This window comes from Euleptes europaea, chromosome 19 (genome assembly GCF_029931775.1).
Source record: "Euleptes europaea isolate rEulEur1 chromosome 19, rEulEur1.hap1, whole genome shotgun sequence".
Lineage (NCBI taxonomy): Eukaryota > Metazoa > Chordata > Lepidosauria > Squamata > Sphaerodactylidae > Euleptes > Euleptes europaea.
In genome coordinates, this window is record NC_079330.1 from 29,350,723 (window position 1) to 29,364,706 (window position 13,984).

The following is a 13,984-nucleotide window of genomic DNA, read 5'->3' on the forward strand; positions in this document are numbered from 1 at the left end:
CGGGTTTGATTCCCCACTGGTTCACGCGAGCGGCGGACGCTAATCTGGTGAACTGGGTTGGTTTCCCCACTCCCACACATGAAGCCAGCTGGGTGACCTTGGGCTAGTCTCAGTTCTCTTAGAGTTCTCTCAGCCCCACCGACCTCACAGGGTGTCTGTTGTAGGGAAGGGAAGCCGGTTTTATTCTTCCTTAAGTGGTAGAGGAAGTCGGCATATAAAAACCACCTCTTCTTCTTCTTACCTGGAGCTGGGACTAGACACCATGGAGGGGTCCCCAGAGGAGCAGATGGCTGCCGCAAACAGCAGATGGAAGCTGGCGGGCGACCGTCTCTTGGGTGAGCCGGGTCCAGATGCAATGCCCAGCTGCTTCCTGCCTGGTCCCTAGGCCCCAGCTTTGCCGTCTTCATGCAGGCCTGTCAACAGCTGCTTGCCCTGACCTGAGTGGCCCACACTAGCCCAGTCTCATCAGATCTTGGAAGATAAGGAGGGGCGGCCCTGGTTAGTATTTGGAAGGGAGAAAGGGAGACCACTGAGGAAGTCCAGGGTCTGGAGCCCACTGAGAAAGTCCAGGGTTTGGAGGGAGACCACTGAGGAAGTCCAGGGAGACCACTGAGGAAGCCTTGAAAGCCCTACATGGTTACCTTAAATTGACTGCAACTTGACAGTAGTTTCCACCACCAAACAGCTGCTTGCTTGGCCAGCTATGGCATGTGATGATCATCTTATGGACTAAAACCATTGAGCTAGCGACTTGGCTTTTAAAATATACTCAGGCAAAGAATGTTTCCTTCTGTCTTTTTTATGTTCACCTCGTAGGATATGCACAGCCTTGGGGATTCAGCTCTTATATTGTTTCTCATGGTCCGAAACTGAGTTTTAACATCACGCATACACGGCTTCCAGTGTTTAGCCCTAAGCTGAGTTCTAACATCACGTATGCCAGTGTTTAGCCCTGCTTGCATAGCTGGTTTTCTCAGCCAGCTATTCTTGATTTATTCCCCAGAAGGCTCAGCTGGTTCCTGCTTCATGCCAGCCCTGGAGCGTGATATCCCTGGGAGTGTCTCCGTGAAAAGGAAGGTCAGGTGTCACTCGGGTGGTTGTCATTTTGAACTGACAGGAAACAAGGGCATAACAGCAATATTTGACCTGCCCACACCTTCCTCTTGGCAGCTAAAATAATCTAGCAAGCATTAATTAAGGGTTATTTTCATCCAGCTTTTCATACAACTACTTTTTTTCCCCTCCGCTCAACAAGGCTTGCTTGTCAAGAACAGGATTGTGGATGAGCGCTGGAGCGCGCTGACTCAACAGCAAGGTGGCGCGCTCAATAAATAGGCTAAAGTTTCTAGTCCTCGTGGCTGTAAGGGCAAACGTGGGATCCAGGAGGCTGAGATTTGGAAGAGGGGGTCGTTAAAGCTTCCTGGGCCGAAGGGCCAGTTCAGGTGGCCAGACGAGGAAGTAAATTTTACCCAGGTGGCTGCTCTGTGACGGCAGCTTCGCATAAGCACGTTGTCGCTCTGTTGCAGACGCCGGGAGCATCCTGTCGGGCGTGGGAGGCGGCAGTGAGTGCGGATGAGTCATGGTGAGTGATGCCCTTCAATTGATGTGTGAATGAACTCATCACCCTAATTCACAGGTTGTGGAGGCTTGGGAGCCTGAGGTTTTACTTGTCATACGAGGGGGAAGGCACCTACTTGCATATATCACTTCCAGGCATCCACTCCCAGACACGCTTGGAGAGCTGTGGTGGCGAATACCTTTGGGCTTCATAGGGGTCCCCAACGTGGTGTCCACCGGCACCAAGGCACCTGCTGGCACCTTTCCTGGCTCCCCCCGAGTATTTTTAGAAAGTGGGTATGGGCAGGTAGGGCTGCTGCCCAGCAGGGCTTCCAGTTGGCCACTGGAGATCTGATTGGCTGTACAAATTAAAGTAATGTTGTTTTGGTGGCAGCTGCCACCACAGTAGGAGGGGCTGTGGCTCAGTGGTAGAGCATCTGCTTGGCATGCGGAAGGTCCCAGGTTCAATCCCTGGCATCTCCAGTTAAAGGGACCAGGCAAGGAGGTGAGGTGAAAGACCCCTGCCTGAGACCCTGGAGAGCCGCTGCCAGTCTGAGCAGACAATACTGACTTTGATGGACCAAGGGTCTGATTCAGTATAAGGCAGGTTCATGTGTTCATGGGTTCACAGTATTAGTTTTATTCTCTCTCTCATTCCTCTTGCCCAGTGTATTATTTTTAATTACTCCTTGTGTCCCCTGCCAGCATGGTGTAGTGGTTAAGAACAGTGGTTTGGAGTGGTGGAGTCTGATCTGGAGAACTGGGTTTGAGTCCCCATTCCTCCACATGAGCGGCAGACTCCAATCTGGTGAACCAGGTTGGTTTCCCCACTCCTCTGCATGAAGCCAGCTGGGTGACCTTGGGCTAGTCACAGCTCTCTGAGCCCCACCTCCCTCACAGGGTGTCTGTTGTGGGGAGGGGAAGGGAAGGTGATTGTAAGCTGGTTTTATTCTTCCTTAAGTGGTAGAGAAAGTGGGCATATAAAAACCATCTCTTCTTCTTCTGTAATTGGGTGTCCTCTGTATGGCTCCGCCTTGTGTGGTGGCCATTTTGTGGTTGCGCCCCACCACTCTGCGTCAAGATTCCAACCGGGCTAAAAAAGGTTGCGGTCCCCTGGGGCTACGTGGCCAAATGGGATAGGCCAGTTCTTTGGGGTGGGTTTTGGTTCAGGTGGGACCTTCATGTGCAGAAGGTCACAGGCTCAGTCAACCCCACTTAAAAGAACCGGCTCTTGGGAGGCTAGCACTGCGGAGCACCTTTCCCCTGCAGAGGCTCTGGGAACTGCTTCCGGTCCAGAATAACAAGCATTGTGGCAGAGGGCCGGCTGGTATGTGCTGTTCGTGGAGGAGAGGGGGCTATATCCATGGCTACTAGTTAAAATGGATACTAGTCATGATGCATACCTATTCTCTCCAGGATCAGAGGAGCATGCCGAATATATTAGGTGCTGTGGAACACAGGCAGGACGCTGCTGCTGCAGTCGTCTTGGTGGGCTTCCTGGAGGCACCTGGTTGGCCACTGGGTGAACAGACTGCTGGACTTGATGGGCCTCGGTCTGATCCAGCAGGGCCTTTCTTATGTCCTTATGCTGTACATGCGACTGCCAGCATAGTGTAGTGGCTAAAAGAGCGGTGGTTTGGAGCGGCGGACTCTAATCTGGAGGACAGGGTTTGCTCCCCCATTCCTCCACATGAGCGGCGGAGGCTAATCTGGTGAACCGGGTTGGTTTCCCCGCTCCTCCACATGAAGCCAGCTGGGTGACCTTGGGCTAGTCACACTTCTCTTAGACCTCTCTCAGCCCCACCTATCTCACAAGGTGTCTGCTGTGGGGAGGGGAAGGGAAAGTGATTGTAAGCTGGTTTGATTCTGCCTTAAGTGGTAGAGAAAGAGGGCATATAAAAACCAACTTTTTTTTCCCTTAAAAACAACCTGGAAACTGCAACAGATTCTCAGAAAGTGACAGTTCTATTCTTGTCAGGGGCTGGCTGGCAGGAGCACATCTCTCCTGTCTTCAGAGCAGCCACATGTATTTATTTACTTCTTTTATCCCCTGCCTTTTCCCCAGTGGGGATAGTTCTCAGCTCCTCCATTTTATCTCTACAACCGCTCTGTGAGGTACGTTAGGCCGAGAGAATGTGACTGGCTCAAGGTCACCCCGCATGCTTCCATAACCGAGCGGGGATTCGAACCTGGGTCTCCCACACCCTAGCCTGACACTCTAGCTGCTATGCCACACTGCATTGCCTGCCTATTTGGGGGTTCAATTCAAGCTGATGGTTATACCCTTTAGAGGCGTCGATCTCAATTGTTACGAGGGCCGGATATGATATAAAAGTCACTTCGCCGGGCCGGGCCTCACCAGCCCAGATCGAGTGTGTGTGTGTATGTGTGGGGGGGCCTGGCTGCCTCATCTGGCTCGCTGGCTGGATAAGAAGCTCTCGGGGGGTCACATCTGGCCCGTGGGCCTTATGTTCAACACCCCTGCTTTAAAGCCCTTCATAACCTAGCCTAGGACTCGCATACCTGAAGGGTTGTCTCTTCTCATATGTCTCCGTTCTCTGGTTAACGGTCCTCAGGTTCCCACTTACTGGCTGCTTCCCGGGTTAAGGTAGCCTGCCTGGCATCTACCAAAGCCTGCTCCTTTTCCCACATTGTGAAATAGACTCCCTGTGGGGGGTTAAAGTAGTCCTCTGTGCAAGCACCAGGTCATTCCTGACCCACGGGGTGATGTCATTCATTTGACCGACCTCGGAAGGATGGAAGGGCTGAGTCGACCTTGAGCCGGCTACCTGAAACCGACTTCCGTCGGGATCGAACTCAGGTCGTGAGCAGAGCTTGGACTGCAGTACTGCAGCTTACCACTCTGCGCCACGGGGCTTGCTCCTGGGGGGGGGAGGTTACCATCCAGAAATTTTTAGGAGGCTCTGAAAGGGTGCTTTGTTGGTTAGGGATTTGAATGAGTGCTTGAACCGCAGGTCACTCCTTGGGGAAGATTAACGGGGTTTTTATCGTGGCACGGAGGGTTTTGACTTGTAATTGTAATCGGCCTCGAGCCACAAGGGAAAGGTGGGGTGTAAATGGGGGTGCCAGACCACCCGCTGTGGTGAGAGGCAACCTGGCAACCTCCAGTGTTGCACCTCGAAGATCAGTGAGGGGGAAATGGTCCGGGTGTGCCAGCACGTGACGTCAAAAAACCAAAAGGAATATAATGGCAGCAGGGACGACGCTGTAGGATTTGCCAAAAAAGGATTTGGTGAATCCTAGAGCTTCGTCCCAGACGTCATGGTAACACTTCTGCCTTTCTTTTTTGTGCTGGGAGTGCACTAGCATGATGCTGGCGCACCTTTCCCCACCCCAAATTCTCTCAGGGGTGCCAGGAGGTGGCCTAGCACCTCCTGGTAGAAATATCTTAACCAATAAATACATTTCTGAGAGGAGATTCCTCTAACGCTTACTCCTATGTCTTTCAGCCGGCTATAGCCTTTTGGTATGTCTTAAAAGCCCAAAAAGGCATTGTTTCCTAGTGTTGCCAACCTCCAGGCGGTGGCTGGAAGTCTCCCAGAATTACTGCTGATCTCCAGGCTATAGAGAGCAGTTTCCCTGGAGAAGATGGCAGCTTTGGAGGTTGGACTGTAATGCATTATACCCTACTGAGGTCTGTCTTCTCCCCAAATCCCTCTCTTCCTAGGCTCCATCCCAAAATCTCCAGGAATTTCCCAACCTGGAGCTGGCAACCCTGTTGTGTTCTGAGAAGAGAAGGAGAACGCTCTCCCCTGGGGGTCCATCCTGCGTTTCCAGACAAGGTTGGCTTGCTTTGGATTTTTTCAGTTGTGAAGAAGAATAATTGTCTTTTATATGCCGACTTTCTCTACCACTTAAGGAAGAATCAAACCGGCTTACAGTCACCTTCCCTTCCCCTCCCTACAACAGACACCGTGTGAGGTAGGTGGGGCTGAGAGAGCGGTGACTAGCCCAAGGTCACCCAGCTGGCTTCATGTGTAGGAGTGGGAAAACCAACCCGGTTCACCAGATTAGCCTCCGCCGCTCATGTGGAGGAGTGGGGAATCAAACCCAGTTCTCCAGATCAGAGTCCACTGCTCCAAACCACTGCTGTTAACCACACTGGCTCTCATCACTACACCATGCTGGTGGTGCCTCTTGGAAAACCTACAGGCAAGGCCGCTGTCTTTCTACCCCCTCTGTAAAGTCTTACTTCCCAAGCACAGGGCATGAGAAACTGGCGTCCTGTGCTCGGGCGCATCTTGCCACCGGTCTCAGCTTGCCTTGCTTTTTCATCCAGCAGGTTTGAAATATATTTAGTCCATTCAGTTCGAGGGCTGGTATCCCCTTACCCCCAGACTGCTGAGCTGTTTTTTTTTTTTTTAATTTAAATGTAAAGTGAAGACAGATCACCCTTTGTGTTTTAATTAGTTGGCTTGCAGTTTTTTCCCCCTCTTGCCCTGCAGCCCTAATAGCTGGAGTGGATATCCCCCCCCTGAACAATTGCAAAATGCTGGCTTTGCTTAGAAAGGGCCTTTCTTCCTCCCTCGGTAGCCTGGAGTCTTTTTCCTTTTGCTTTCTCCTGGCAGCCCACGCAGTATCTGACTCGAGCGGTTGCTGCATGGCAGGCCCAGAAGAGACAAAACCAACCCGCCATGCCAAGGTGGCTGCCCCGCTGTTGTGGCTTTGCCCCCCTGCTGTGTGCACGCAGATTCTCCACCCCCCTTGCTTTTCAACAGTCACTCCTGCATGACAGCTGCTGGAGGCTGGGAAGTTTTTTTTAAGAAGAACATTGTGGCTGTTTTGTTGTTCTAAGGAGGGGGCGTGGCTCAGTGGTAGAGCATCTGCTTGGCACACAGAAGGTCCCAGGTTCAATCCCCGGCCTCTCCAGTTAAAGGGGCTAGTCAAGTAGGTGATGTGAAAGACCCCTGCCTGAGACCCTGGAGAGCCGCTGCCAGTGAGTTGACAATACTGACTTTGATGGACCAAGGGTCTGATTCAGTAGAAGGCCGCTTCATGTGTTCATGTGTGAGCTTGACCCGACAGAGTGCTGAGCAGCGGCTAGGAGGGCGGTGGGTGTCCAGGCCAGGCCAGGAGTTTGGCTTGTGTGGCGAGTGGGGTTGCCAGCTCCAGGTGGTGGCTAGAGATCTCCTGGGATTACAGCTGATCTCCAGGCAACAGACCAGTTCACCTGGAGCAAATGGCTGCTTTGGAAGGTGGACTCTGTGGCATTATACCTCACCGACATCCTTCCTCTTCCCAAACCCCACCCTCCTCAGACTCCATCCCCAAAATCTCCAGGTATTTTCCAACCTGGAATTGGCAACCTTAGCAGTGAGCCAGAGGTGCAACCAAACAGTGGCATGTTTTGAAGGGGGGCAAGCTTTGTCCGAAATACGCTGTTCCATCCTCCTGAAACAAGAATTTGTGGCAGCAGTAGGGAAAGGTGATAGATGCCTTCATGATAAGACTCGTGCGTGCCTTCGTTTCTAGGGTTGCCAATATCCAGGTGGCACCTGGTCTCCTAATGAACCAAGGTCAGTTCCCCTGGAGGAAATGGCAGGTTTGGAGGGTGGACTGTACCATGCTGAGGTCCCTCCCCTTCCCAAAATCTACCCTCCCCAGGCGCCACCTCCAAAATCTCCAGGTAGTTCTCAACCCAGAGTTGTCCATCTTCGTTGCCCATGTTGTGAACCCCTCGTCCAGGCTACTCTTAGGGTGACGCCATGTTACGTTTTAATTTTTTTTTTTACTGTTGCTAATTTTCCAAAATACCAATGAAAGTGACAAGGATGGCGCCGACTCATCCGCAATCTTAGACTTTCTAGAAAGCTTGTATGCAGTGTTGGCGAATTGGGCCATCGTGGCGCCAAGATAGAAGAGGAGAAAAAGTTGGATTGTTATGTCCTGCTTTTCTCTCTCTTTAAGGAGTCGCAAAGCGGCTTACAATCGCCTTCCCTTCTCCACAACAGGCACCTTGTGACAGGTGGGGCTGAGAGAGTTCGGAGAGAACTGTGACTGGCCCAAGGTCACCCAGCAGGCTTCGTGTGGAGGAGTGGGGAATCGAGCCTGGTTCTCCAAATTAGAGTCTGCAGCTCATGTGGATGAGTGGGGCAACAAACCCGGTTCTCCAGATTAGAGTCCGCCGCTCTTAACCACTACACCACTCTGGCTCTCTAGTCCAACTCAACAATAGTCCAATTCGCCAGTGCTGCACACAAGCTTCTTAGAGAGTCTTAACACCAAAGATCGGATGAATCAGTGCCATGGAGTGGAATGGCGCAGAGGCAGTTAGGAGCAGCTCCTGCCTGTTGGGGGGGGGGGGGATCCATGGATATCATCTTGCCAAGGGCTCTGAACAGCCTCTGGATACAACCCAACCTTGCAAATTGCATGGAGACTAGGAGTCACACATTGCTTCCTAAACTGATTTTGTGTATGCCTCAACTGCAGAAATGTGCTGGGGACAGGTAACCAGATGATCCCTGGAGAGAGTTGGGAAAGCCCATCGGCTGGTTGAACACACGAACACATGAAGCTGCCTTCTTCTAAATCAGACCCTTGGTCCATCAAAGTCAACATTGTCTACTCAGACCAGCAGCAGTTCTCCAGGGTCTCAGGCAGAGGTCTTTCCCATCACCTACTTGCCTAGTCCCTTTAACTGGAGATGCCAGGGATTGAACCTGGGACCTTCTGCATGCCAAGCAGATGTTCTACCACTGAGCCACTGCCCCTCCCCAAATCAGATCCTTGAGTGACAAGCTGTCACTCTAATTCTTACAGAAAACTTCATCAACAAACAAACAAAGACTTCAGCTGATATTACTGGTCCAAAGCACAACCCAGAGAGAAGCAGGTGTCACATGAGCACATGAAGCTGCCTTATACTGAATCAGACCCTTGGTCCATTAAAGTCAGTATTGCCTACTCAGACTGGCAGCAGCTTTCCAGGATCTCAGGCGGAGGTCTTTCCCATCACCTACTTTCCTAGTCCCTTTAACTGGAGATGCCGGGGATTGAACCTGGGACCTTCTGCATGCCAAGCAGAGGCTCTACCACTGAGCTACAGCCCCTCCCCATCGGTGGCATGTGGCCGGCATTCACTGCTGCCATTAAGTTGATTGTGGCTTTGAATTTAAACTAACAAGTAAAATTGTGCCCGAAGGGTTCAGATCTGTGTTATGGTGACAATTTACGAGTGAGTCAGTGCCTATTGATTGGAGCGCTTTGCCGTGAGTGTTGCCTTGTTTTTTAAAAAGTAGGTTAATGAAGGAGGGATCGATGGTTAATCTGCAGCGGATGAACAGGTGGTGCGCGGCTGTGACTGTCTGACCCACTCAGACCTCTTTGGCCCTTTCAGAGCCTCTCTTTTTCCTCCTTTGGATAGATTATGCAGTTGCCGCTAGGGCAGGAACCAGGAGCCTCTGTTTAAATGGACGATCTGCAAGGAGATGAAAAGGGAGAACCAGTTCAAACAGAAGGGAATAGCACAGAGGTCATCCCCAGGGGTTGCCAATTGGCCAAAGGGGAAAAATACAGCCTGGACCACTCTGAGTGGCTTTTAAGAGCAGCCCCATGTGCAGAAATGAGCAAGCAGAGGTCTTGGTGGAGCAGGAGCTGTATGCTCACTGGCTAAGTTCTGCTCTTAAAGGTACGGGAGCAGGGGCTGGGAAACAAGCAAGCAAAAACTGACAGCCCTGACTGTACCACGTAGGATGAAGGCTTATATGTTTGAATGCTTTCATTAAAAAATTGCCGGCATGTGGAAATCTAGCATGTCAAGAAGCAGAAGGATAATAACATTACAGTCATACATACGCCTGATCAACGTCTGTATTTGTGGAGATACAGCTCCAGAAGATCTAGTCCATGTTTTAGCTTGCCCGTTGTATGTGGAACCTAGAGCCAAATTCTTAGACGGGTTATCAAAAGGTATAAACTTCAGCTGTGAATTTGAAAAACTGATGATCTTATCAGGCACTGAACTAGAAGTTGCTTATAGAATGTCTCTGCTTGCGCTGGCTGCAAAGAAAATAAGAGCTAAAGAGGTTTTAAAGAGAGTAACTGTTTAGAAATTTTTAGAGAGAACAATTTTTTTTAGTTTAAAATGATCTATACTGCATGGCAAATGTATGTCAGCTGTTGTTTTTACCAGTACCATTACTAATTTTGAATTTCTAACTTTGAATGCTTTTATTCCACAAAATTTCGTAAAAACCACAAGGTGATTTTGTAACCGCCTATGGCTACACACATTTACTCTTACTAGGATAATAACGAGAGTCAGGTTTTTAGAGGTCCCTCCACCCACCCACCCCCACCAAGCCCGGCATATCCAGTTTATGTCTCATTTCCTGCTGTGCAGTTTCCCTGTTTTAGCTGGGAGGTGCAACGGTAGAGGAGAGCAGGTGTTGAAGCTGGAAGTCTCTCCGTCTCCGAAGCCACAGTCCTGGGCTGGTCCTGGGAGGCTGCCCTGTAGTTGTAGGACCCAAGTCCAGCTGGGCCACCCTCGGCTCCCAGCTTTATGGTGTTAGCTTTGCTGTCTCCCTGTTGTGTTAGCTTTCTGCATGCAGGAATACATGCACTGACCTCAACAAACCACCGTCTGGTCAACATGGAAACTAAAACTTCTCCTGTCCCCATAACTCAAGTCATCCAGCCAAGATCCTATTGTTCAAGTCAACAGGGGAGGATGTTTCAAATTAAATCAGAGGGATTGAAGTGTAGATAACTATACTTTGAATTGAGAGCCAGCATGGTGTAGTGGTTAGGAGTCGTGGTTTGGAGTGGTGGACTCTGATCTGGAGAACCGGGTTTGATTTCCCCCCCTCCTCCACGTGAGTGGCGGAGGCTAATCTGGTGAACTGGATTTGTTTCCCCACTCCTACAAATGAAACCAGCAGGGTGACCTTGGGCTAGTCACAGTTCTCTTAGAGCTCTCTCACTCCCACCTACCTCACAGGGTGTCTGTTGTGGGGAAGGGAAGGCAATTGAAAGCTGGATTAAGACGCCTTAAAAGGTAGAGAAAGTCGGCATATAAAAACCAAGTCTTCTTCGTCTTTTTTGGGGGGAGAGGTTGTACTGATGAGTCTTGGGCAGAATAATAATTGCTATTGCCTTTCTCTGCAAGCTGCCAGAGGATGGCACGAAGCGACGGCAGGTGTGCCGGCTCACAGGGGTGCCTCTCTTCGCCTGGATTTGTTAATATCTTTAATTACTACTTATCAAAACCCTCTAGAGGCCACTGAATTGGAAATGGTGCCAAGCCGCTGGCGGCTGCGTTCTCCCCCCACCCCTGAAATCCCAGAGGCACTTATTTTGTGCTTTTATCGGAGGAAATAAATCTAATCAGTGGAGAGACGTACAGGATTGCCATTATTGGTCATCGGCCGCAGAGGCTGCTGGGGTAGGAGCTGGAGGAATCCTGTGGGTCTCGGTCGGTGGACCAGTCTTCTATGTATATTAGAGTTGCCAACCTCCAGGTGGGCCCTGGGGACCTCCCGGAATTACAACTGATCTCCAGACAATAGAGATTGGCTCCCCTGAAGAAAATTCAGATTCTAGTCCAGTAGCACCTTAGAAACCAACTGGATTCTGCATCTTTACTTCAGGAGTGGTTGGGTCCTTCGGTTCCTATTCACCCAGCACCATTTCCTGCTCTTGGAGGAATCTGCCCATTGACTCTGAATGAGTTACTGCTCTGAACAAGGTTTCTCCTAATGAGGGTGCCCAGATCAGTACTCAGGCAGAACTGCTGGGGAATGGGGGAGAAACCGTCCTAAGACCCCCTCCCCCGTTCCCCAGCAGTTCTGCCTGAGTACTGATCTGGGCACCCTCTTAGGAAGGGTAATTGTCACTCTCTCGTGATCGGTGTGAAAATTAGGCATGCCTCTGATTTTAACTTGGATGAAAAAGTTATTGGACGTTTGAGAAAAACGCTGCATTAATTTCCGAGGCGAGGACATCTCTGTGGTTGTGAACATCTTCCTTTCCTGCTTTCTCGTCCTGCTGACAAGCTCTCTTGCTCGGAATCTCTGCTGAACTGGATCCTTTGCATGAAGGCGGAGAGCGAAGCCTGGTCTCTGGAGGGGTGGGGGGGGGTGGATCTTCACTGGAGAGGCGTTTGGCTGTCCGTCAAAGAGTGCTCAGCGAAAACATCTGTTGCCCCACATGGAGAGGTGCCAGGAGGCGGCGATTAAGTGGTATGATCCCGAAAAAGCAAGGACATATGGACATGGGTATATAAAAAGGGGCGCGTGACTCTCCTCTATTCTAGGAATCGCTCTCTTCCCGGCTGGCCGAGGCTTCTCTCATGCCAGACTTGAGAGAGAGGGAGAAAATAGAAGCTGGCTCCAATGCCTAGTTGGGATGCATTTTTGGGAGGTTAAGGGGCGTTGACTCCGCCTCCCATCCTTCCGAGGTCAGTAAAATGAGTTCCCAGCTTGCTGGGGGTAAAGTGTAGGCGACTGGGGAAGGCGCTGGCAAACCACCCTGTAATGATAGTCTGCCTAGTAAACATTGGGATGTGACGTCACCCCATGCGTCAGGAACTACCAGGGGACTACCTTTACCTTGAAGGGGCTGTGACTCAGTGGTAGAGCCTCTGCTTGGCATGCAGAAGGTCCCAGGTTCAATCCCTGGCATCTCCAGTTAAAGGGACTAGGCAAGGAGGTGATAGGAAAGACCCCTGCCTGAGACCCTGGAGAGGCGCTTCTGCTATTAACAGACAGTACTGGCTTTGATGGACCAAGGGACTGATTCAGTATAAGGCAGCTTCATGTGTTCGTGTGTCCTTCTTGGGGAAGGGGAAACAGACAACTGAAGTGTGGCCCCAAATCCTCTTATTGTTAGGCCAACCTGGGCAGCATCGCTCTTTGGTGGGCTGGGGATAATTGCTAGAAGTAAATCCATGGAGAGGTAGTTTCATTCTTCTGCCACTTGGACCTGCAGCTCCCCAAACCCAGCGGGCTCAGTGGTTGAGCTTCCTGCTTTGCATACAGATAATCCCTGGTTCTCTCCTAGGCCTCTGCAAAGCTGGGAAAGACCCTTGCCTGAGACCCTGGATAGTTGTTGCTGCCCATGAGTTCAGGAAAGGGTGGATAGTTTGATACGAAGCAGCTTCACACATTCATTTCTGCTCTGGAGGAACTTTCCTGGGTGTGTCAGCAAGCTGGTTCTTCTGGCAAAGCTGGGTTGTCTGAATTTGGGGACTAAGAACATAAGAAAGGCCATGCTGGATCAGACCAGGGGAGGGGATGTGGCTCAGTTTGTAGAGCATCTGCTTGGCATGCAGAAGGTCCCAGGTTCAATCCCCGGCCTATCCAGTTGAGGACCAGGTAGTAGGTGATGTAGGAGCCCCGTGGCGCAGAGTGGTAAGCTGTAGTACCGCAGTCAAAAGCTCTGCTCACGACGGAAGTCGGTTTCAGGTAGCCGGCTCAAGGTTGACTCAGCCTTCCATCCTTCCGAGGTCGGTAAAATGAGTACCCAGCTTGCTGGGGGTAAAGGGAAGATGACTGGGGAAGGCACTGGCAAACCACCCCGTACACAAAGTCTGACTAGTAAACGTTGGGATATAACGTCACCCCATGGGTCAGGAATGACCCGGTGCTTGCACAGGGGACCTTGGTGATGCGGAAGACCTCTGCCTGAGACCCTGGAGAGCTACTGCTGGTCTGAGTAGACAGTACTGACTTTGATGGACGAAAGGTCTGATTCAGTATAAGGCAGCTTCATGTGTTCAGACCAAGATCCATCAAGTCCAGCAGTCTGTTCACACAGTGGCCAACCAGGTGCTTCAAGGAAGCCTACAACAAGGCAACTGCAGCAGCATTATCCTGCCTGTGTTCCATGGCACCTATGATAATAGGCATGCTCCTCTGATCCTGGAGAGAACAGGTGTGCATCATGACTAGTATCCATTTTTACTAGTAGCCATGAATAGCCCTCTCCTCCATGAACATGTCCGCTCCCCTCTTATAGCCTTCCAAGTTGGCAGCCATCACCACATCCTGGGGCAGAGAGTTCCACTTGTTTGCACAGTCACCAAAACTACACTGCCAGTGTTTAAGCCATTGCACATGGGATTGCCAACCTCAAGGTGGCCCCTGGAGTTCTTTTGGAATTTGGACTGTTAAATTAAGCTAGATTTGCAGTTCACACATTGAGCTGCAGGTCATCCAGTGTTCAGTCACCGGGCGGTGCGCTTGTGAAATTGCCATTGTGGTCTGCCTACTGAAACTAGTTGTGGATCCAAAGGAAATGGAGATGTTTTCCTTCATTGACTTTAGAGAGCTGTACTGATGGAATTCCTGCAGGGTGTAGGGATGCTTCAAATTTCAACCGCAAATGTGACTATCATGGTGCAGTACACATTCCCTTATAGCCCTGCAAGGAAAAGGACTGGAGACATTCACTTAAAAATTGAATC

At 50.8% G+C, this 13,984-nt stretch overlaps 1 protein-coding gene across 1 annotated transcript in view; it reads left to right on the forward strand.

The window, feature by feature from the left end:
- Positions 1-262: 262 nt before the first annotated feature.
- The window catches only part of YPEL2 (yippee like 2), a 50,649-nt gene continuing 36,927 nt past the window's right edge, over positions 263-13,984 (forward strand). The window contains exons 1-3 of the mRNA XM_056865029.1: positions 263-335; positions 1,527-1,562; positions 4,134-4,165. Coding sequence (XP_056721007.1) covers positions 263-335; positions 1,527-1,562; positions 4,134-4,165 — 141 coding nt within the window. The remainder of the gene's footprint in view (positions 336-1,526; positions 1,563-4,133; positions 4,166-13,984) is intronic.